General features: G+C 42.3%; 1 protein-coding gene across 4 annotated transcripts in view; it reads right to left on the bottom strand.

Moving 5' to 3' along the window:
- Positions 1-9164: 9164 nt before the first annotated feature.
- Egfl6 (EGF like domain multiple 6) overlaps positions 9165-21523 on the bottom strand; it is a 67274-nt gene continuing 54915 nt past the window's right edge. For 3 of the 4 annotated variants that reach the window (XM_036174626.1, XM_036174625.1, XM_036174623.1), the window contains 4 exons: positions 20346-20426; positions 15505-15609; positions 11590-11855; positions 9275-9826 (listed from right to left, as the gene is read on the bottom strand). In XM_036174626.1, the coding sequence (XP_036030519.1) occupies positions 9716-9826; positions 11590-11855; positions 15505-15609; positions 20346-20426 (563 nt within the window). In that variant the 3' untranslated portion in view covers positions 9275-9715. Of the gene's footprint in view, positions 9827-11589; positions 11856-15504; positions 15610-20345; positions 20427-21523 lie in introns of all 4 variants that reach the window. The other variant, XM_036174624.1, reaches the window with a different exon arrangement.

Genomic DNA, 21523 nt, shown 5'->3' with positions numbered 1-21523 from the left:
TTTGGCTTTGGACACTCATGAAATAAGCTGTGGTGGACATGGTCATTCACATCTTTTGGTGGACATATGCCCTGCTCTTGAGTATACTCAGGAGTGGAATTGTTGGGAAGTAGGGTAGGCATTTATTTTAGATAACACTGCCAAATATTTTTCCAAAGTGATTGTTGCAGTTGACACTCCCATAAGCAAGGTGTGGGAGTTCTCATAGCTTTATATCCTCACCAACACTTAGGTTATGAATTCTTTTAATTTTAGAGATTCTAGGATGATCCACTTAGGCAAATGATCCTCAGCCTCACTTGAGGATCACCTGGTGTGGTTTCCATGAGAAATGTCCCCTGTAGGCTTTCCTTTTTCAGCACTTGGTCCCCAGTTGGTGGATGCTTTTTGAGATGCTTGGAACTTTCAAAATGTGAGCCTTGCTAGAGGAAGTGCATCACTTGGAGAGGGTTTTGAGAGTTTACAGATTCATTCTATTTCCGGTTGCTACTCTCTACTTCCCATGTCTGCTTTAGATGTGACCTCTCTGTTTGCTGTCCCTAATGCCATGCCTTCTGTGTCACTAGGGATATCTACCGTTCTGCAGTCAGAAGCCCAAACAAAGCTTCCATAAGATGATTTTGGTCATGTAGTTAATTACAGCAACAGAAAAGTAACTGGTAAACTTTTAGAGCTCCTGGAGGTCAGGCTGAACCTCAAGCCAATGAAATCAGAATGCCTTGGGTCAGGGCCTAGTCATTACTATATTTTAATACTTCTTGGGTAGTCCTGGTAGACATTCAAGGTTGAATACCACTACCTTCATTTGTTGTGATACTCTCCTTATCTTCACCCCAAAGTCTTTCAAGAACCACTGATGTGGGGGTCTAGAGAGATAACTCAATAGTTAAGAGCACTTGCTGCTCTTGCAGAGGACCTGGATTTATATCCCAGCATTCACATGGTAGCTTGCAACCATCCTTAATTCAAGTTCCAGAGGATCTGATAATGTGGGCCCTAGGTATGTGCATGGATGGTGTGCATATATACAAGCAGGCAAAACACTCAGATATAAAATTTAAAAAGAAAACCATTGATGTAAAACATTAAGAGCTGAAACCAAATGCACAAAACCTTAGAACACAAAACACGGCACCCATTCCTCTGTAAACGGTCTGTTTCTTGATACTGAGTTAAGATAAACCTAGAGATCCCCAAAGGCTCATAACCCCATCAACCCCCTTTGGGATTTCATCAAGAAGCTGGTTTAACAGGCCTGAGTTCGCTCCAGGAAATAATTCACTAAAAGCACCCTTAGTGTGTCACCTCCCCTACTTGAGCTCTGGAGGATCTTTTTACTCCAGAAGACCTTTTCCCAGCTCTACTCCTACAAACACACACATGCAAGGTAGAACAGAGGTAGGTGGGAGATGCCTTGAGCTGGGGAAAGTGAGATGACTCCGGCAAAGCTGGATCCCAGCATGCTTCTCTATGGGATAATGGTGAAGGATTAGAAATCAGGTGTGGATTGCTGCTTCCCTGACTGTAACAAACTTGATCTAAGCTGCCACAGTGTTAGGGGTGTGTGTGGCTTTCACATTATATCACAGGACAATTTACATTGAGAAACCCAGAGGGGATCTATCCAGGAAGAGGACAGAGCAAGTTCAAGCCTAGGTAACATAGTGAGACGCTATGCCAAATTTTTAAAAATCAGGTTAAAAAAGAGTGATGGATATATACATACATACATACATACATACATATACATATATACATACATATATTATTCAGTGGCATGCATGAGACCCTAACCAATCCCCAATCACAAAATTTAATACATAAATAAAAGACTTGGGCTGGAGAGATGGCTCAGTGTGTAAAGGCACTTGCTGCCAAGTCTGGCAATCTGAGTTTGATCCCTGGAGCTGACATAAAGGTAGAGGGAGAGAACCTGCTCCACCAAGTTGTTCTCTGTCCTCCACACAGTTGCCATGTTTGTTGTGAAAAGAGTCAATTATTTGGGCTGGTATATTGCCTGGTATGGATAAGCCCTCAAGTCCAGCTTTTGCATGATGGGATCTATGTCATGGACTTTGATGGGATAGGCCCAGCTTTAAGTTTACCATGTAAATGGCTAGTCAGGGTACCTGTTTACCTAGATAAACAGCTCCCTGATCTCAGTCCCCCTTTTGACTTGTCTTTTTTTTTGAAATAGGATCTTTTTGTTTTTGTTTTTGTTTTTTTGAGACAGGGTTTCTCTGTAGCTTTGGAGCCTCTTGTGGAACTCGCTTTGTAGACCAGGCTAGCCTCAAACTCACAGAGATCCACCTGCCTCTGCTCCCGAGTGCTGGGATTAAAGGTGTACACCACTACCGCCTAGCTGAAATAGGATCTTATGTAGCCCAGGCTGGCCTTGAACTTCATATGTAGCCAAGGGTGGTCTGGAATTTTTTTTTATCCTTCTTCCTCTATCTCCTGAGTGCTGGGATTACAGATGTGGACCACCACTCCACACATACACACTAATAAAAGTACATTTAAAAGCATTTCTAATCTACTCTAACATTAGTACTTAAATCACTCATTTTGTTTAAAGATCTGACCTTCCCTCTGTCCAGCAAAGAGAAAGACCTGTAAATGCCTTCATTTTTCAACCAGACCCTCCACTCTTTGTCTTTTGTTCTCTTCAGGATCAGTGTAGGCATAGGGGCATAGGGGAGGAGAGGGAGAAATTTCTTATTTGATTAGTGTATGTGCTTGAATGGAAATGCCGCCCCACAAAGATAGCTAGCCATGTCTACTTTCTAACCCTGGAATCTATTCATGTGACCTTATTTGGGAAAATGGCCTTATACTTAAGCTACCATAGATTGATGGCAACCAAATAAGCAAAGGGATGATGAAGGACCCATAGGTCTGGCTTCAATCACAATCAAAAGATGAAAATCCAAGAGCACATTTTAAAAAAAAATTTTGTTGCTAGACATTATTCAAAGCCCCCGAAATTGTTCAGAACATAAATCAAAATTCCATTTCATCAGAAAGATATAGGAAAAGGTACAAGAAGAAATGAGACAACGGGGACACTATTTCACTTAAATACCTTCTCTTGTCTGTCCTGTTCACTGTCCCGTTGGCTTAGAAATCTGAGCTGAGGCCCCGAATCTGGGATTTGATTCAGTCAGTGTGGCTGGCTTCCAGGACTCCAGATGGCTGCCAGAGATCCCGATCCCGGACGTGTGCTCTGCTTCACAAAATGGCTCACTTCACTTTGGTCCTTTAGTTCTCCTTTTATAGGGAGGTTGTTTTGTAACAGTTCATTCAAACAGCGAGTCATGAGTGTTGACCCCACAGGGCATGGGCCTGTGCTTTCTTATCTGTCTGCCTATCTTCCTTTTTTTTTAAACCTTGTAGCTTCATGGGACTTTCTCCCAGACTGATAAGTATATGCTTCACCCACAGTCCTCCCTGCATGCTTGGAGCCAGGCAGTCCCTTCATCAGAAAACAGCATTATAAAGAATGGCTGGGTTTTCTGTAGTCTTTTGTGGAGACACATTTGGCCAGAAATGTACTGTTCGGATTTGGATTTATGGTGTGTGAGAGAAGTGCTTCTCTGCTCCCCCTCATTTTCCCCCACAGTAAACTAATGCATAGTAACTGCACTGTTTGGCTTCTGTGATAGTATTTATGGTAGTCTCTTTTCTTTTGAAAGCGGACTCAAAGACCACCTGGTTTCTGGTTACTGAAGAGAATGGATGGCGTCATGCCCTTTGTTGTAAGGCAATCCCTTAGCCTGATATTCTGGCTGGAATGGATAAGCTCTCAATTCCAGCTTCTGCATGATGGGATCTAGGACTTTGATGGGACAGGGCCAGTCTGCTCACTTTGTAAATGGCTAATCAGGTGCTTGTTTACTCTAGGCAGGGGTGGCTCCCTGACTCGAGGCACCTTCTGTGACTTTTTTTTCCTTTTTGAAACAGGATCTCATATAGGCCTTGAACTCCATATATAGCCAAGAATAACCTTGAATTTTTTATCCTCTTTTCTCTACCATCCAAGTGCTGTGATTACAGGCGTGCATTGCCATGTCCAGTTGATTTGGTACACAGGCTTGAACAAAGAGCTTCTTGCATGCTAGGTAAGGAGTCTGTGACTGAGCGCCAGACATCCCCATCCCTTTTTGAGGATTTTGACTTTTGAGCAGAGTACTGTGGAGGCTACATTTCTGTGAGGCAAAGATGACATCATTAGCAGGCCATTCCTACAATGGCTCCTTGTCCTGTTTCTAGCACGGCAACTCAAATCCAGGGCTCTTGTCGATACACACTCTGCTGTCCTTGCTGTCAGCTCCTTGGGGTCTGTTTCTGCTGCTTGCTACCAGCCCACACAGACACGGTCTTTTTTGTGTCACTCTGGGATTCCAGGACAGGAAGATATAAACATTACCAAAGTGCTGAAATTTCCCTTTGGATGAAGGCACTGGCTGCTACTTGTATAAAATATTACTCAAGAAAGGTTACACTTGAAGCTCCATGTGTTCCCTGTGCTTGTGTGGTAAGAATCCTCTCCCTTCACTTGTCAGAGACCAGCCAAATGAGACATAGAACAAGTAAGCTTTAGCAAGGGTAAACTGAGAGAGAATGAGAGGTCTGTAAGACTGGGTGCTTTAAGGTCTCAAGCATGACCGGGTTAGAAGTGTTTTGGTACCCGGAGAGAAGCAAAGGTTCACAAACGGCCAGGGAAGAGGAGGCATGTGGGGAGAGAGAGAGGGAGAGAGAGAGAGAGAGAGAGAGAGAGAGAGAGAGAGAGAGAGAGAGAGAGAGAGGGAGAGAGGAGAGAGAGAGCAGCAGATGCCTGTCTGATGGTATCTGCCTGATGCAAGTCACGCACTAGGATATAGGCTGCCACAAGGGGGTGCGGTGGGATTTCTGAGAGAAGATTTCAAACATTGCAGGATGCAAAGTGCCTTGTGCTCAGTGGGGGGGGCTGTGTCACTATAACTAAGACTTGTCTTTGGAAAGAAAAGACTCTTCTTTCTTTTCCCTCCTCCTCCCCCTCCTCCTCCTCCCTCTCTTTCCCTCTTTCTCTCCCCAACCTTTGGCTTTGTTTGTTTTGAGACAGGGTCTTTGTGTAGCCCCAACTGTCCTGGAATTCACCATATAGACCAGGCTGGCTGCAAACTTGGAGAGATCTCCCTGCCTCTGCTGGGATTAAAGACATGGGCTACCATGCCCCGATTCCCCCTTGACAGTCTCATGTAGCTCAGGCTGGCCTTGAATTTGCTATGTAGCTGAGACTAACTTTGAGCTTCTGATCCTCCTGCCTCAGTCTCTTGATTGTTTACAGGAATATGCCACCATACTCAGCCTAGGAAAATGAGTTTTAGAAGGAGCAACAGGATACAAAAGGGACTTTAAACACTTCTCAGCAAAACTAATAGATAGGGAGCAGGTGACAGCTCTAGACTCCTGTCAGTGGTAGGATTATTTCCCTCAGCCTCAGGCCCTCTTAGTAGTACCCTGGCATTCGCCACCAGTAGCCAGATGATGTCCAGGGTCCACTGGTGGGGGACCTGAGAGACATCCCCAGTGTAAACTGTTGGTTGCAGCTGAAGTCACAGCCTACCTGGTGTTGAAATGTGGATTCACTCCAGGTATTTCAAATCATGGAGCAAAATTTCACATACATGACATTCAACTTGACAGGGTGTGGGGTGGTGTTGGGGGCATAAAACTTTCGGTTTTTATTTTGTCTTTTATTTATTTTTTTTTCCAGAGCTGAGGACCAAACCCAGTGCCTTGCGCTTGCTAGGCAAGCTCTCTACCACTGAGCTAAATCCCCAACCCCAACTTTTGGTCTTTAAAAGCAATTTCTATTGAAGTATTGTATACATAGAAAAGTCAATGCATGAGCCGTTAAGTGGACTGTTCAATACTTTTCACATATTGAACATGTCCATTCAGAAGCAGAGACTACATACACGTGCACATATATAGAAACACACATACATACATCCCACACCCCCTTCAAACACTAGAATTACTTGTTTCCTACAAGTTTTCTCTGGTGGGTTCCTTCCAGCATCTTGCCAAAATGATAAACACACCCCAATTCCTCTTGCATTGGTTAATTTTGCCTAGCTTTGACCCTTATACAACTTACAGCACATAGTACGTACTTTCTGGCTGCAGTTGATGTGTGCTGCCTTTTTAAATTTATTTTTAGTTTATTACTACAGTTTTTGAGGCAGGGCCTCATTATGTAGTCCTAGTTAGCCTGGAACACATTATGTTTTCTACCCAGCTAGCCTTGTACTCAGAGATCCACCCACCTCTACCACCTGAGTGTTGGGATTTTAAAAAGTGTGACATGACATCCAATTGAGTGCTGCATTTTAAAAATCCACCTGTGTTGCTATAAGAAGCATTGTGTTCGCTGTTCATTCTCATTTCTTCATAGCATTTCATGGGATCGCTACAGCAGTTTATTCATTGTATTCACGATGGAAATTCTGGATGTGCAAGCTGTCCATGGAGGCTATGGCCAGCCAGTGCTACTATGCATGCCTACTGGGTAGAATTCAGATATGCTAATACTGTTTGGGGGCATAAGCGATGCATAAACACAAGGCCATAGCACCAAATTTTCTGTGATAGCCTTTGTTCCAGACAAAGGCAAATTCAAATGTAGTTTGAGCCATACTGTCAGTAAAACCAATATGCAGGGTCTCCAAAAAAAAAAAAAAAATACTAAGAAGGAAGAAGTAACCATTTCTTGCTTGATCATATTTAATCCTGGACCCTTCATGCTATGGGAAATGAACCCAGAGTAGGAGATGCTATGACAAATGAAGAAAACATTAGCCTAGAAATGGGAAAGAAAACCTTTTATGATGCTGCCACATTGGCTAAAAGTATACACATGAGAGAGTTTTTTTCTTTGATTTTTCACTTGTAACTTTGCTATCTTAAGCCAGCTTCAGGGCAATCCTTCTTCATTCTAGGCCAAATTCTCATCACCACACTATACTCTGTCCCCTATGACAAAAGCTGTTAAGGTTAGAATTTTATGAAACTTCATTATGATGTTGAGAACATAATTCCAAAATGGTTGTAAACAGCCACTCCAATGTATGACTCTCAGCTTTCACCAGAAAGGGATAGCTTGTTTATAAATTTGCAAAAACAAATTGGCTAGGGTCTGAAAAATGCCAAAGTCCATGATAACATACTAGTCTATGACCAGATAGAATACAGCTGCATCTACACAGCACAGGATATTTTGGATGGAGAGAGAGCACAGCTTTATGGAATTTGTGATCATGGTCTATCTGAATGAAAGAAAAATGTGGTTGAATATACACTTATGTTGGCACTTTTTATTTGTTCTTTTTTGAGACAAGGTATCTCTGTGTAACAGCCCTAGCTGTCCTGGAACTTGCTTTGTAGACCAGGCTGTCTTTTAATTCATGGAGATCTACCTGCCTCTGCCTCCCTTGTGCTGGTATTAAAGGCATGTGCCACCATGGCTTGCTTTATTTGTATTTTTTAAAAAACGGTTTCATGTAGCGGCTTCAAACATGCTGTGTAGCCAAGGATGACCTTCAACTTCTGATTTTCCTGTTTCTACTTCTCCTGTATGGGATTACAGGTGTGTGCCACCATGCCTGATTTTATACACTGCTGAAGATTGAACCCAGGACTTTATGCATGCTAAGCAGAACTCTACCAGTTGAGCCATATCTCAAGCTTCTGCTGGCACATTTTAGATAGTATACAGTCTAAGCATGAGAGAGCCTCAGATTTGTGAACGGACTTAATCTCACGTGGAACCTTTATACTGGGGCTTGGGAGTTAGCTCAGTGGTAGAGCACTTGCTCAGAAGATGCAAGGCCCTAGGTACAATTCCTAGAATGGAAAGAAACAAATAAGCAGTATTCTTCAACTTAAAACCAATGAATTGAGAGAAATTTATGAATGTTCAATAAAAGCCAGGTTTTAAAACAGAAACAAATCTTGCCATTCACTGTCTTTGTTCCTATTCTGTCTTGGGGCAGAATTATCAGCATCAGTCTGAAAGCATTTATACAAAATGATGCTAAGTAGTCATTATTCAATTCAGCCTGTAAATTTTCCCCAAACTGTTCAATATTCTAAAACGCAAAACCATTTGACACAAAAAACCCTTTGAAGCAGAGGAACAAATTATAACATGTTTCCAAATTGACAGTTCTCTAGAAAACTATGAAATTCCTTCACTGCATGTGTGTTTATTTTGAAGAAGTTAAGTCACCTAAATGCTATCTTCCAGTCTGACTGGGACAGAATTTAAACAATGGTCCTGGAGAGAGTGAGTTCCAGGAAAGACTACTCGTCTTCCCTGGGAGAAAGAGAGCCGTGTATCAGGGGTGAAAGCATTGTTTGCAGTGCTATGGACTGGTAAGGAACTAACTAGTGTTCCTATCTGGCCTTTCTAGCTGTCATATTCATCTAGATTGCAGAGGGCTATGAGTCTGATGGTAGGTGGTGCATCTGTATGGGTGTCTACTGTTCTTTGCACAAAGCATTGTAATGTTCTTTTTTTGCCTGTACTGTCTTTTCAGGGATATGTATAGAGTGAACAGCTTTCCTGGAAGACAGATCTCTCTCTCTCTCTCTCTCTCTCTCTCTCTCTCTCTCTCTCTCTCCCCTCTTCTCTTTTGGACAAGGTCTCATGCAGTAGCCCAGGTTTGTAAAAACATACTGTATACCCAAGGATGATCTTAAACTTCTAGTCTGCTGGGATTACAAGCGGGCACCACCACTCCCAATTTGTAAGGTGCTGAGGATTGGACCCAGGATTTTGTGCATGCCAGGCAAGCATTCCACCAAGTCACCCAAGCCTGTTTTAGCCAATTTTTATGAATTCAAAGTATTTCAACAGAGAAAAGAATAAAAATTATGTTTTCCAAAATCATACACACAAGTAAACATAGAATCACTAACATATCCTTTTATCTTACTATGAATTAAGGTGATTAAGTGAATATAATTATAAAAAATTAAATATGCAAGAGCCACTTAGGCAAAAAAATCTATGTTTAATGTCACTGTTTCCAAGAAGTACCTTAAAAGTTAAACAATGAAACATTTTTTTAAGAAATTATTTACTTTATTATTTTATGTATATGTGTATGGGCCAGAGTGTATGCATGTGTACCACCACATGCAGGTGTTCATGGAGGCCAGAAGAGGTCACTGGAATCTTTGGAACTGGAGTTGCAGATGGTTGTGAGCTGCCATGTGGGTGCTGGGAATCAATCCTGGATTCTCTGTAAGAACAGCCTGTGTTCTTAACCACTAGCTCATCTGTCCAGCCTCAACAACTAACCATTTATCTGTACTAGTTTTTCCTGTTGTTGCTATTCTAGAAATGTTATTTACAAGAGTCCATCAGCTCACATAGGAAGAACAGATATACAAGGTATGGGGAGATGAGTTGGCATGTCTACGTTTTGTGAGGTGACGTGGAAATTCAGAAACAAGTGAGAAGGCACAGTGGTGCTACATATTAAAGCAAGTCTTAGTACATCTGATACAAGAAAGGAATCTTATGATAATATTTCTGTTGGAACATTACACAGTTTCAGCTTGTATTTATAAATGGAAGAGTCCTATGATATGATAGAAAAAGAAACCCCAGAGACATGACATAAAAGGCCACAAATGAAGCTACAAAGGAGGACAGTGACACTCAGCCCTCTACAGATAAAAAGCCATCAGGACACAAGCCTGACAACAGTAAGACACCATCCACTGCAATTTCTCCAGTTTTGCCTTTGCCACGTTCTGCTTCAAAAATGACCTAATAATGGAGAGAGAATAGTAGGTTACTTCAAAACAATCAGCAAGTACTAAACTTGTGTCTCTACTATATAGAAATTGCTTTTCATATTGACTACATAGCATTGTCTTGATTATATAGCAATATGTTCCCCACATGCCAACTGCTCACAGTAAGGGTTCTGTCTAGAAAAGAAAGACAGGGTCACAGCAAACGCTGGAGGATTCTGAAAAGTCCTGTGCCCGGTGGTGGTGGCACCCACTCAGGAGGCAGAGGCAGGCAGGTATCCATGAGTTTGAGGTGCTGAGGATTGGACACAGGATTTTGTGCATGCCAGGCAAGCATTCCACCAAGTCACCCAAGCCTGTTTTAGCCAATTTTTATGAATACAAATATACAGAGCGAGTTCTAGGACATCCAGGGCTGTTACACAGAGAAGTTCTGTCTGGAACCACCCCCCAACACACACACACACACACACACACACACACACACACACACACACACACTTAAAAGTAAACAAAGATATATATATATCTTTATATATATAGTTCCCTGCTTAGAGTTACAGGACAGGAGTGTGTGTGTGTGTGTGTGTGTGTGTGTGTGTGTGTGTGTGTGTGTGTGTGTGTGTGTGTGTGTGAGAGAGAGAGAGAACAGATGTTCATTATGTAGCCAAGGATGACCTTGAGCTGCTGCTCCTCCTGTGTCCATCTCTGAGTACTGGAATTACTGGCATGGCCCGCCAGGTCTGGTTTGTACAGTGCTGGGGACTGAACACAGGGTTTTGCACATGCTAGGCACTCACTCTACCAACTGAGCTACACCCCAGGCCCCTTTGTTCTTCTATTGTGTGATTTTTGACCTTTCTCTCTCAAGAAAACATCTCTTGTCAAGGTCCTCCAAACTCGGTAAGCTCTTGATCATTTTTATCGTATTTGTTCTTTATCAAATTCATTAACCAGCTTCCTCTTAAAGCGGTTTCCTTTCCTTTTATTAAACCTACTTCTACAGTAAAAGATTAACTTAGCAGCTCTGAGTTGTCCAAAACCTGAACATCTTAAAGACAATTTTGTCCTTGAGTGCTTCCTGAGAGTCAGCCTCTAAGGACTTGAAACTACTTGGTTAAGAGTGTTTTTGTTTACCTGTTACCTTTAGCCAAGCCAGATGGTTGATGCTCAGAATGTGATCTATGGTGGGGGCCTTGGGTTATATGATATCAGTGTAGCCTCTGGAAATGCTGGAGAGTGGATGACTAAGGTTAGACGTGCTGACAATCATAAGGGCCGACTGCTGCATATCGAGAGCTCAGAGAGCTCAGTAAGAAAGTGCTTGCCTTGTAAGCATATGGACCTGAGTTCAATCCCCAGAACTGAAAATATAACAGTTTTTATCAGTTCTATGAGACCTACTAAAAGATCACCCCCCCAGTGGAAATTCTCCCAACAGCCACCCCTTCAGTTCAGTTAAAATAACCTTTAAATAATCATACTCTGGCTACCACTTATTGAGCTAAGTTCCATAGAATGAACAAGAAACTTTTTCCTGCTTGTTTGTTTTTAGCATATTAAAGAATGTATAGACAGGTTTGCATGGAACTTAGTAAGAGGGGCCAGACACACCAATAGGTCATTTCTAAAGAATTGGACGAGTACCCTCATTAGTCACACTGGCTAGGTAACTCTTGCCTATCTTTGTACTCCTGACACCTATGGACACCAGTAAATAGTTCATTAAATCATGGAAAAACAAAAATGGAAATATGGAATTCCTTTCCCACTTACACTTTTGGTAGTATCAATCCCTTGGTATAGCTGGATTTTCCCTGTCTTCCATCTCTCATCCTCATTTTTAGTCTCTTCCCATGCCAGGGCATTGTTGCTATTTTTCACGAACACTCGAAGTTTTCCTACTTTGTCTCCAGCCAGTCGGTAATCAAAGAGCAAACAGAAGTTGCTTTGGGGTGTCAAGTTGGGGAGGAGAAGTTTCAATCGGCCAATATCCTTCTTGTGCCCTGCTAGTGCCGGGACTGCCATATAATAACCAACAGCTTTAAGAGAACAAAAGGCTGTGAGGAAGGGTCTGACTATGATGCATAAACGAGCTAGAAAAGTGAACAACAGTCTCCTATAGGAAATGCTGAAGACCTTTACATTAGAATAGACTAGTTCTGCAAAACTGAGACTATGGATTAGAGAGTTGAAATCTTTTCCTATACAGAGAAGAGCTTGAAGGTTCAGAAAGCTAAGGAATTTTCCACATTCATAAGCAAATAGGAATATAATGGAATGGTCACTTAGCACTGAAGGTAATTTGCAGCTCATGAATTCCAGAACATTTCCATCTTGATTATTTGAATCTTAGAATGCATTTTCCACTGAATCGAGGACAGGTATTGTATTAGTGACCTGTGTTGTTGCTGATACAAAACACTCTACTAAAGGAACTTAAGGAGGGATTCATTTTTGCCCACGGTGGTGGAGGAAGTCATGGCAGCAGGAGTTTGAAGCAGCCAGTCACATTGGATCCACGGTCAGGAAGTAGACAATGATGAATGCTCAGGCTCAGCTCACTTTCTCCTTTGTATCCTGTCCTGAATCCCAGCCCAGGGAATGGTGCTGCCTCCATTATGAGTAGATTTTCCCATCTCAACTTTTTTTTTTTTTGGCTGGGGATTGAACCCAGGGCCTTGAACTTGCTAGGCAAGCACTCTACCACTGAGCTAAATCCCCAACCCTCCCATCTCAACTTAAAGCTAGATAATGCCATGTAAACGTTCCAGAGGCTAATCTACTCTAGACAGTCTCTCACAGGTATGCTTATCTCTTAGGTGATGTTAGAGTCTGTCAAGCTATCAATATTAACCATCACAGGTATGATGGCCAGCTATTTAGGTGGATCCAGAGCAAATGTCTCATCAAAATGTACTTGACCTATATTGTCCTAATGGCTTCTTGAGGCTCAACCACCACGTGGTAGCATATCATTCTTAAGTTCTGATGTAGGATGACTAGAATATATTTTCTTCTACACTTGCAAACCTTCTAAGTACCTTGTAACATGGAGAAGTGGACTTTCTGCCTATCTCTATTATTTTCATTGTGGCTTTGGTGAATTTAAGAAACTCTTCAAAAATTATTATTATGTGTATGGGTGTTTGTCTACATCTGTATTTGTACATGTACATGCCTGGTAACCTTAGCGGCCAGAAGAGGGTATTGGATTACATGGAACTGGAGTTACAGATGGTTGTGAGCTGTCATGTAAGTGCTGTGAATGGAACTCAGGTCCTTTGGAAGGACACCATTGCTTTTAATCCCTGAGCCATTTCCCCAGACTTGGCTAAAATAACTCTGACACAGAATGGTCTGAAGAAGTAGACAATAAAGAATTCCCAAAGAAGCTGGGAGGAAGACATTGGGAATGGCGTGTAATATTCTCCTGGTACAACTCCTGGAGATACTTGTAGGACCCTGACTGATGCTGCCTTAGTCTTCACTGGATCCAGACACTGGTGGGTCCTCTTACCCAGCAAAAGCATAATTCTGCTAGGTGGGCAAGATGACCCTCGGTAACAACAATTTGGAAAAGAACAACACTGGTATACCTAAAATACTTCTGGCAATATACAATATCTTTGCGGTGTAAATCTTCCATCTGCCTAAGTGGCCAGACTTGCAGTCTCCTGTCTCTCTGTCTCTGTTTAATTGTTTACAGTGTAACCTGAGGCTGGGACCTGAAAGAGATTTAAGGATGACAACATATGTGGAATGCTAGCCTAAGGTGTATATAAATTAGCAAACTACTCTATTCAAGGCCAGCTTCTCTTTGGGCATTAGCCAGAGCCAGACATGTGCTAAGAGCCTTTTCCTTTATTAATTTCTATATGTGAGGAGGGATTTCTCACTGGGATGGTACATTATTTCTACAACAGCTTCACCAGAGTCTGTAGCCATCACAGCTGTGAAGGCTAATATTGATTGTCAAGTTTGACAGGATCTAGAATCCCCTAGAAGACAAGCCTCTGGGTATGCCTGTGAGAGACTGTCTAGAGTAGATTAGCCTCTGGAATGTCTATGTGGGATTGTCTAGCTTTAAATTGAGATGGGAAAATCCACTCAGAATGGAGGCAGCACCATTCCCTGGGCTGGAGTCCAGGACTGGATACAAAGGAGAAAGTGAGCTGAGCCTGAGCATTCATCAAGCTAAACTCCAGGATGCCCAGTGGCACTTGAATTTCAAATAAACAATATGTTTTAGACATACTAAGAAGTGTATTTATCTCAAATGAAGGCATCTCATACTTTATGCAGTCACTCTTTCAGCTGTTCTCTCTCTTCTGGGACCTTTTCAATCCCAGCTAAAGCCTTTCAGCTTTCCTTGAATGTTTATCCCTCCAATACTATCAATTCATTCCATGTTTCTCATCTATATTTAGCTCTATAGGGGAAGACAAGACCATTTTGAGACCTGATAAACATGTAGGAAGGGAGAAGATATGATGTGAGTGCCTCAGATGCCGAGAACCTGGGGGGTCATTTGCAAATTGGGTATTTGCAAATAGAAGACTTCTCATTGATGGAAAAGTCAGTGTATGACAATGCTGACTAGGTGAGCTGTCAATCTGGGACTCCCCATGTGCTATATAGCTCAGGTAGCACCAATATCTACATTTCATGATGGAAGAAAGGAGAAACTTGTGTTAGTTATCAAGACAGTGTTGAAGTTGTCCATTGCCCTTAAATCTTTGGTGAAAGGCCCACTAGAACAACTGCTGTGTGGGATATATTCCTTCTACCCCAATTGCAAGTCCTAACAGGAATTCTTGGTAGAGGATATGGAAGCTTTCTAACTGCAGGTACAGGCTTGCAAGGAAATATCTCAGGAAGGAATTTGCCCTAAGAAAGGATCTTTTAACCCAAGGCTGAGCCTGTACATCCCCAAAGAAATACAATTATACTGGTGAGGAACTGGACTCCAGAGCTGTATGACAGTTGTTCCAGTTTTATGGCCAGCTTTTAGGAGAGCAGGATTCCATATACGCTCCAAATTGTGTCTACAAGCCAAATACTTTATCCAAGGGGAAGGCAGGGCCCGTCAATAGTGCTGAAGCAGACACGACAAAAGGCAGGAAGTTCATGGCTCAGTGCTAATGTTGAGACCAATCCAAGGCCAGGTGGTCAGAAAGAATTCCTTAGCTAACAGAAAGGAAAGCTGAGTCTTGGAGTTTAGCTCATTAACTTGACACTCATTGTGGTTTTGATCCTTTGAGAGGTGACTGTACTTTAATTCCAGTGTAGACAGAGGTCCTGTTACCTTTAAAGATTTATTTCCTATCAAAACACAAAATGAAAACTACAGAGGACTATGGCTGGTAAACTGGGGAAAAGGGAGCTCTCAGAGATACCCCACCCTACCCCACCCCCACCTTCCTCCTTTTCCATCTCCCTCTCCCACTCTTAGAAGGAAGAGGGTAAATATAAAAGAGGGACGCTGGGACACATTTCCTGGGTCATACGAGAGGGATGAAGAGGAAATAAGTGCTACACCAGTTACTCATCCATCCGAGGCCACCTCAGAAGGCCAAAGGTTCCCAAAGATGATAAACAACCACAAGCTAAGCAGTAACAGGAACAACCCTCAGGTAACAACAGCCATCTCTACTTCTCCTAGAACATGTAGGAGAGAAATTTAAATACCATTGTCTCGATCAGCAGGATTCCAATCAAAATCATCTTCTCTGTCCTGTTTCCAGTCACAGACCCCATGATCAAAGCTGCAGTCAACTGAGATGTTTAAGTCTGCTTTAAAAAAAAAAGCACATTCAGAACCATTAAGAACATCACAAAAGTAGTTAATTTGGAGCTCTGGGAGGTGATGTCATGGGTTTAGGTGCACATAGATCATAGCAATTGACATGCTTATAGGGGTAGTTTACACGAGATTCACTATTTTTAGACTTCTACATTTTATGTGTATGAGTGTATTGTCTGCATGTACACCATGTGGGTGCCTGGAGCCCATAGAGGTAAGAAGAGGGCATTATATGGCTAATTATATGTATATTATGTTACAGATGGTTGTGAGCCATCAGGTGGTGGGTGAGAACAGAAGCAAGTGCTCTTAACCACTGAGCCGTCTCTCCAGATAACCGATTTTGAGTTACATCTGTACAATCTGTACAGCTATTCTCAACATAACCTGTTGTAATCTTAGAAAATAAAACTGAAGGAACCAAAAAGATGGCTTCATGGTTAAGAGCACAAAGACCATCATTAGGAAGCAAAGCAGGAAATATAACTGGTTGTTCATAACGTTCAGGCCAGAGCCAAAGCACAGAAACAAAGGTCTGTGGAGTGCGCAGTCATAAGACATCTACCTCACACCCCTTCCTACAAGGCTCAGGTATTTTGTAACATTGAGAGCAGACTGACCAACATATGCATCCAACTAGTGTTTCCTGTGGCCTACATCATCTCAAAACCAGATAGTTATAGATAGTCCCTGTGCCTCTAAGGCAGTGCTTCTCAACCTCCCTAATGCTGCGTGTGACCCTTTAATACAGCTCTTAAGTTGTGATGACTTCCCAACCATACAATTATTTTCATTGCTACTTCATAACTGTAATTTTAATACTGTTATGAATCATAACATAAACATCTGTGTTTTCCGATGGTCTTAGGTGACCCCTGTAAGGGTCATTTGACCCCCAAAAGGGTTGTGAATCACAGGTTGAGAAACACTGCCCTTAGGCCTCTGAAATTATTCAAATTATCCAAACTTAAATGCTCTCCCTTGCCCCCTCACCCTTGACTTTCCTTCTACATAAACCTTAAAGACGACCTTGGCCTAGTTTTCCACTAGCTCTTACTGTTGCTCAGTGTACCTTCTTCTCTTGTGAGTGTACATAATAAATCATTATTTCAACGGCATTGGCCTCATGTTGTCACCCAGTCACATCCATTAATTCAAATTCAATGGGCATTTCAAGATTTCAAGATTCCTGTTAGAAATTTGCCAGGGGCCTATTGGATCAAATAAGCTGACCCATTGGCAGTTTCTAAAATGTATTTTTTTAGTGTTGTTTCCTGTTATGGCAGAATGGCTATGTAGTTCAGATGTACCAGAGGAATAAGAGTGGAGTCAGCTAGTGCTAGACACTGGTTTTTGTTTGTTTGTTTGTTTTTTCCAAGACAGGGTTTCTCTGTGTAGTTTTGGTGCCTGTCCTGGATCTCGCCCCGTAGACCAGGCTGGCCTCAAACTCACAGAGATCTGCCTGGCTCTGCCTCCTGAGTGCTGGGATTAAAGTCGAGACACTGGTTTTGAGCCAGTGTCTCTGGTTACTTTTATTGTATAGCAGAGGCCTGCAAAGCAGCAAGTTAGCCTACTGTCAATTTTGTAAAGTCTTATAGTATCTTGTTCCTTCAAGCTCCAAGGACAAGAGGCCCTATGAGCTACCGAGACCATATGGCTCACAAAGCCACACACATTTGCTCTCTGGCCCTTTCCACAGAATGGTGTGCTGACTCATGATGTAAGATAACAGTGATAAAACACTGTGAAAGGGGACAAAGACCAAGATGCTTCTGATTTAAAATTAAGGCAGCCCCCTTTCTCTCCAGCGTTTCTCTGTGTGGCCCCAACTGGCTGAAACTCACTACATAGATCAGAATGGTTTCCCTACTTACATAAGCCCACTTGTCACTGCCTCCAGAATGCTGCCATTAAAGGGGTATACGATCATGTCAGGCCAGCCTTTTCTTAAAAATTATTAAAATTACATTTTAGATCAGAGGACAATCTGTGGAAGTCAGCTCTGTCCTTCTTCCCCCAGTGGGTCCTGGGGATCAATATCAGGTCATCAGGTTTGGTGGCAGGTGCTTTTGCCTTTGGAGCCATCTTGCTGGTCCATAAGTTGCTTTTTCTTGACTCATCTCAATTTGCCATTTTCCCCCCACAAAGGTCATGTCATTTAATTTGATAGAAATCAGAGATATCTGTCACTGGACCCTCAATAAATTCTAAGTGATTTATTCCTTAGTGACCTATCCAGGCTCCACAGATACTGGATGCTGGAACTGAGCCTGAGATCCAGGCTGAGATCTATGACTGCTCACTTTGCACAGGTCAGGTTTGGCTTTGAGGTGGGATGCATTAAAGGGGACAGTATATCATATCAGAGGCAGCATGATGGGGATCTTAATTGGAAAGAAACTCTTTTTTAGAACCTGGAGAGGAGCTTCATTAAGAGAGATAGCCTAGCCAGGGCAGTGGTGGTACAAGTCTTTAGTCCCAGCACTTGGGAGGCAGAGGCAGGTGGATCTCTGTTGAGTTTGAGGCCAGCCTGGTCTGTAGAGTGAGCTTCAGGGCAGCCAGGGCTTGTTACACAGAGAAACTCTGTCTCAAAAAAACGAGAGAGGTGAGGGGAGAGAGAGAGAGAGAGAGAGAGAGAGAGAGAGAGAGAGAGAGAGCGCCCAAGAACAAAGGGGCTAGTTTGGCTTTTATATACGTTTTTTAACTGTTGGGAAGTTTTATACATGAAGTTTAATTCAACATAGCCTATGTGGTAAAGATCAAGGAAGAGTCAGGTTCTGGGTAAGACAATGCTTCATTGGCTGTTAGGTCACAACACAGCATGGCATCCTAACTCTGACCCAGAGGGAGAGCTGCAGGGGTGTATGGATGTGAGATCTGGCCTCTTACAGTGTGTGACTGGCATCTTAATGTGATCAGCTGCTTAAAGGGGCAGACCCATGATCTAGCTCTAACTGGTAGAATGGGAACAGTTGGGAAGAGGAATAGAGTCAGTGAGAGTGGAAGGGGCACAAAAGAGGTAATAGGGATGAATATGAGCAAAATACATTATAAGCGTGTGTAAAATATAATAAAACTCATTATGTATAATTAATATATAATAATAAAACATTTTAAAATGACCTACTATTTAAACACTGGTGGTTAGGGGTAAAGAGATTTGCTCCTGGCATGATATAACCATCTTTTATCATGGAGGAAAAGATGCCAAGCTAACCTACAGAGTACTCAGCCTTGTAGTCATGGCAACATAATAAAATAAACAGAACAATACAGTGATGGGCAGGTGTATAGTAGTGGTAACAGAGTCATTAACAGTCTCTAGTAGTGGGAGAGGCTCACAGGACTTTCACCTAGGATTCCAGCCATCTACTCCCTCTTTACCCTCTCCCCCTAGCTGCACACAGTCTTGGGAGGTATTAGGGCAGACAGGACCTGAAAAAAAAGGCAAGACTCCATGATGCAGCTTTTGTGAGTAAATCATCACCTATAATGAAGTGGGACCTCTCAGTGATACAACTATTTTTCGTTCACTCATACTTCTTTAAGTAAGCCTGATAAGCTCATATTTCACCAGCTTAGACTTGGGTAGAATGGTTACTTTGGTCTGTTACTAGTGCCTCATCTAGAGTGAATAAATATTTGTTTACTTGTGTCTCCCCAGGAAAGACAACACACATTGGTCCTGAACCCCACAGTGTAGTGACTTTTCTCTCAGTTGCTTATGACTGAAGTAGTAGTCTTAGGAAATGAGAGATGATCAGGAGAGAGTGAGCAAGCACAGACTCCCTAGTTGCTTTTCTCCCTCTCCCAGGGGCTGATAAGAAAGTCCCTCTGCCTTGTAGCTACAAGGTAAGTTTCTAGTACCATCTAGTGCCTGTCTTCATGCTAGGCATGTAGGCCAGCCCGAGCTACGTCACATGGTATGAAGCTTGACTTCCTAACCCCCTGAACCCATAAGAGTCAGAAATCCCCTTTGTTCTCTAGCTTTATGGGGAGGCTCTCTTTCTTCCTTCAAGGCTCTGTTATGGCTTCCTACAGCCATGATGCTATTTCTCTCCTGAGTTGAAAGGTCTCTCTCCCACTCCAGGCCTCATCTAACAAAGGTCGTCCTGAAGGGTGATCTCATGTCAGCTCCTTTCCACGAATCTGCTACTGTTTTAAATTATAAAATAATTAGAAAGAAAGTATGAGTTAGTTACTGTGAACAAAAGTTCCCAGAAAGGAGCCAAGCCTACACAGAACATTCTATAAAGGCTAGCTACTTCACTGACTGCAGAGAGGTTGGAATGCAGCAGATCTAGTCAAATTATTTTAAGCTATTTTTAGCCCCTTTAATAGTCATTCATTGCCTACCTCCATGTGTGACCTGACATTCTTGTAACTATCGGGTGAATCCTTCTGAGATGTGTTAACTTAACAGACCGCCAGCTTCCACCAACCCCAAAGCTAAAAATGTCATCAGAGAGCATCTGGCGCCTACAGCAGAATTTTCCTCACTTGGCTGGAACATATCAACTTGGTGTTCTCATCAATGCATTTGAAAATGATTTGGTTTGTGACTTTCTTTGTTCTTTACCATAAAAGTCTAGGAAACTGCTACTACATTGGAACATGATGTTTGAGGTACCTGAAATCTGTATTCCCAGGTCATGGCCCCTTTTATTCTCTTTGAGATGAGAGCTGTGTTTTTTTTTTTTTTTCTTATTTTTTTAAAAATCATTACCTTTGTGTTCCAGTTTGGAATTTAGTTCTTTTCTTTGGACGAAGACCAGATCAAAATCCTCTGCTTCATTTACCTTAGGAGCTGATAAAGAACTTTGATCAGTTAAGAAATAACCTAAACCCCCACACGCACCAAAGGAATGAATTTAGGGTTGGAACCTAGAAGGTTTTGTTATGGAGACTAGTGGTAAAACATGTTATATCACCATCTCCCTACTACTTCCCACTCAGTTTCCTCACCTGGGATAGTGTTTGCTAGAAGTTCCCTCCAGTGAGCTCAACATCCACACTCTGGACACACGCCTTCTCACCAGGTTTTGGAAACCCATTTTTCTTGACATTTTCATTAGTAAGGGAGATTACGTGACTGGTATGCTGTTTCTGACCTAGATGAGCCTGTGTCTACTGAGTCCTTGGTTAATTCCATGTGGTATTTGTGTACATATGCTCACCAGTCATATAGCCAAGAATACAAGATAAAACAAAGCACCCAGAAAGGAGGAAGCAGGGTCTCAGTGTGGGGATTCAGGATTAACACACAAACTGTCTTGGGCAGGGGGGCTGAGACCTATGGTGGGCTCTGTAGACCAACCTTTGCAAACAGGGATATAGTGAACAGGGATATATGGGCCACCTGATTCATGCAGAGAACTTAAGCTCTGTTGTGTGTTTTGTATTTTGGCTTAAACTTTTTTTTGGACACAAAGTTTCACTATGTAGCCTTTTCTGGCCTGTAACTTGCTATGCAGACCATAGTTATCTTAAATGCAGAGAGATATGCCTACCTCTGCCTCCTACATGCTGGGATCAAAGGTGTATATAACCAGGCCTAGCTATTTTGGTCTTTTAAATCCTAAACATACAGCTGTGATATTCTCTTCTCATAGAGTGAGCCTTTGAAAAGTACCTTCAATAAATAAAAAAGTGAGGTGAGAAGGACTTACAAGGTAAGCAAGTTACTCTTGTTACTTTAAATAATCCCTTAATTAAACTTCTGGTGACTGTTAATGTTTCCCCAGAGAAGGAGGAGGTGGGGTGGGTCATTGGACCATCACCTGAGTTTCTGACTGCTCCCTCCTACACCTTCCAGGCACTTGTATATAATTCTGCCCTAACTGCATGTCCTGTGGTCATGGGAAGTGCTAGAGAATGCAGGTTGTGGATGGGTAACTATGGTGG

The sequence above is a fragment of the Onychomys torridus genome, chromosome X (assembly GCF_903995425.1).
Source record: "Onychomys torridus chromosome X, mOncTor1.1, whole genome shotgun sequence".
NCBI classification, from domain to species: domain Eukaryota; kingdom Metazoa; phylum Chordata; class Mammalia; order Rodentia; family Cricetidae; genus Onychomys; species Onychomys torridus.
This window is presented reverse-complemented; position numbering and strand designations above follow the sequence as displayed.